This window comes from Pecten maximus, chromosome 15, assembly GCF_902652985.1.
Source record: "Pecten maximus chromosome 15, xPecMax1.1, whole genome shotgun sequence".
In the NCBI taxonomy this organism is placed as follows: domain Eukaryota; kingdom Metazoa; phylum Mollusca; class Bivalvia; order Pectinida; family Pectinidae; genus Pecten; species Pecten maximus.
Window position 1 is genome coordinate 7,113,753 of NC_047029.1, and position 2,803 is coordinate 7,116,555.

At 46.0% G+C, this 2,803-nt stretch overlaps 1 protein-coding gene across 1 annotated transcript; it reads right to left on the reverse strand.

Moving 5' to 3' along the window:
- Nucleotides 1-1,921: 1,921 nt before the first annotated feature.
- Nucleotides 1,922-2,581, reverse strand: LOC117344120. The gene has a single exon (XM_033906766.1). The coding sequence runs from the start codon at nucleotides 2,579-2,581 to the stop codon at nucleotides 1,922-1,924; it is 660 nt and encodes a 219-aa protein (XP_033762657.1).
- Between the last annotated feature and the right edge of the window lie 222 nt (nucleotides 2,582-2,803).

Here is a 2,803-nt window from a genome sequence, read left to right on the forward strand (position 1 = left end):
CCCCTCTCTACAGCTTTGTGATATATCACTGACTCCCCTAATGTACCCCCTCTCTACAGCTTTGTGATAAATCACTGACTCCCCTAATGTACCCCCTCTCTACAGCTTTGTGATATAACACTGACTCCCCTAATGTACCCCCTCTCTACAGCTTTGTGATATATCACTGACTCCCCTAATGTACCCCCTCTCTACAGCTTTGTGATATATCACTGACTCCCCTAATGTACCCCCTCTCTACAGCTTTGTGATATATCACTGACTCCCCTAATGTACCCCCTCTACAGCTTTGTGATATATCACTGACTCCCCTAATGTACCCCCTCTACAGCTTTGTGATATATCACTGACTCCCCTAATGTACCCCCTCTACAGCCTTGTGATATATCACTGACTCCCCTAATGTACCCCCTCTACAGCTTTGTGATATATCACTGACTCCCCTAATGTACCCCCTCTCTACAGCTTTGTGATATATCACTGACTCCCCTAATGTACCCCCTCTCTACAGCTGGTTAGGTAAATTACTGACTCCCCTAATGTACCCCCTCTCTACAGCCTTGTGATATATCACCTATTTCCCTAATGCGACATTCTCTTTACAGCTAGATTTTAGAACATCATTGTGTGATCATTTCTGTATGTATTTTGTATATATATGTATGTATATGTATGTATGTATTGCACTCTAGTGACACTCTAAGTTATTGGTAACATAATCTGATTATATTGGTAAAACTGTTACAAGAATATTATTGTTTTTAAAAGCCATTTCCTGTTATAGCGTACCTTCGGGAAATCGTAAACCTCGTTTGGAAAGCTCGGTACTAAATCATTCAGGCGATAATAACATGGTTTTTGTCGTTTTTTTTTTGTTTTTTTTTAGTAAATTATGAAAACAGCAATACTTTCATTTCCCGTGAGATAATAACAACGTATATCTTTATCTACCTAAAACAATCACTACCTTTAATGGAGATTGTCCCCGACGATGTTCGTCTTAAACGATCTTTGTCTTTTAGCATTAAACAGTATTAACCACCCCCACTTCTACTGTATTTTGACCATTAAAAGTGTATTGATGTCAATTCGATTTGATTTTCTCTAATACTGTACAGCGGGCGATGGAAATCATGTAAACAACAACAAATAATAAAACAAACATGATACACAAATAATGTACACGTTTGTCTTTATTATATATCAAATAAAAAAGAATTGTATTATATTTGGGGCCGCGGTGGCCGAGTGGTTAAGGTGTACCGACACTTTATCACTAGCCCTCCACTTCTGGGTTGCGAGTTCGAAACCTACGTGGGGCAGTTGCCTGGTACTGACCGTAGGCCGGTGGTTTTTCTCCGGGTACTCCGGCTTTCCTCCACCTCCAAAACCTGGCACGTCCTTAAGTGACCCTGGCTGTTAATAGGACGTTAAACAAACCAAACCAACCAAAGGATTATAGAAAACAAAAAATTAGAAGATTTCGTCGGAAAGATAGTAACTGATTCACACAGGCCGACGAAAGGGTTACACATCAGGGTCTTGGGTGAAGAAATCTAAATGCAGTTTTTGTTACATCGAAACTGGCTGTTCACGACGGTGATATCCCCTAGAAGGTTTATTTTATAGCTCATCTTAACAATGTTATATAAACTTGACGTGACGATACATAATTCGTAAGAATATAAAATTGTGCATTTAAATGTACTCTTGGTGCATAATCACTAGCTACATAAAAACACTTATTTGAATGTCCAGGATCCGTTTGTCTCCCCAAGTACCTTTTGTCTCCCCACGGACTTTCTGTCTCCCCACGGACATTCTGTCTCCCCACGGAGCTATTGTCTCCCCTCGGACTTTCTGTCTTCCCACGAACCTTCTGTCTCCCCACAGACATTCTGTCTCACAACGGATCTTCTGTCTACCCACGGACCTTCTGTCTCCCCACGGAACTTCTGTCTCCCCACGGAGCTATTGTCTCCCCACGGACCTTCTGTCTCCCCACGGACCTTCTGTCTCCCCACGGACATTCTGTCTCCCCACGGAACTTCTGTCTCCCCACGGAGCTATTGTCTCCCCACGGACCTTCTGTCTCCCCACGGACCTTCTGTCTCCCCACGGACCTTCTGTCTCCCCACGGAACTTCTGTCTCCCCACGGACCTTCTGTCTCACAACGGACCTTCTGTCTCCCCACGGACCTTCTGTCTCCCCACGGAACTTCTGTCTCCCCACGGAGCTATTGTCTTCCCACGGACCTTCTGTCTCCCCACGGACCTTCTGTCTCCCCACGGAGCTATTGTCTCCCCACGGACATTTTGTCTCCCCACGGACATTCTGTCTCCCCACGGACTTTCTGTCTCCCCACGGACCTTCTGTCTCCCTACGGACATTTTGTCTCACCACGGAACTTCTGTCTCCCCATGGAACTTCTGTCTTCCCACGGACCTTCCGTCTCACCACGGACCTTCTGTCTCCCCACGGAGCTATTGTCTCCCCACGGACATTTTGTCTCCCCACGGACATTCTGTCTCCCCACGGACTTTCTGTCTCCCCACGGACCTTCTGTCTCCCTACGGACATTTTGTCTCACCACGGAACTTCTGTCTCCCCACGGAACTTCTGTCTACCCACGGACCTTCTGTCTCCCCACGGACCTTCTTTCTCCCCACGGAACTTCTGTCTACCCACGGACCTCTTGTCTCCCCACGGACCTTCTGTCTACCCACGGACCTTCTGTCTCACAACGGACCTTCTGTCTCCCCACGGACCTTCTTTCTCCCCACGGAACTTCTGTCTCCCCAC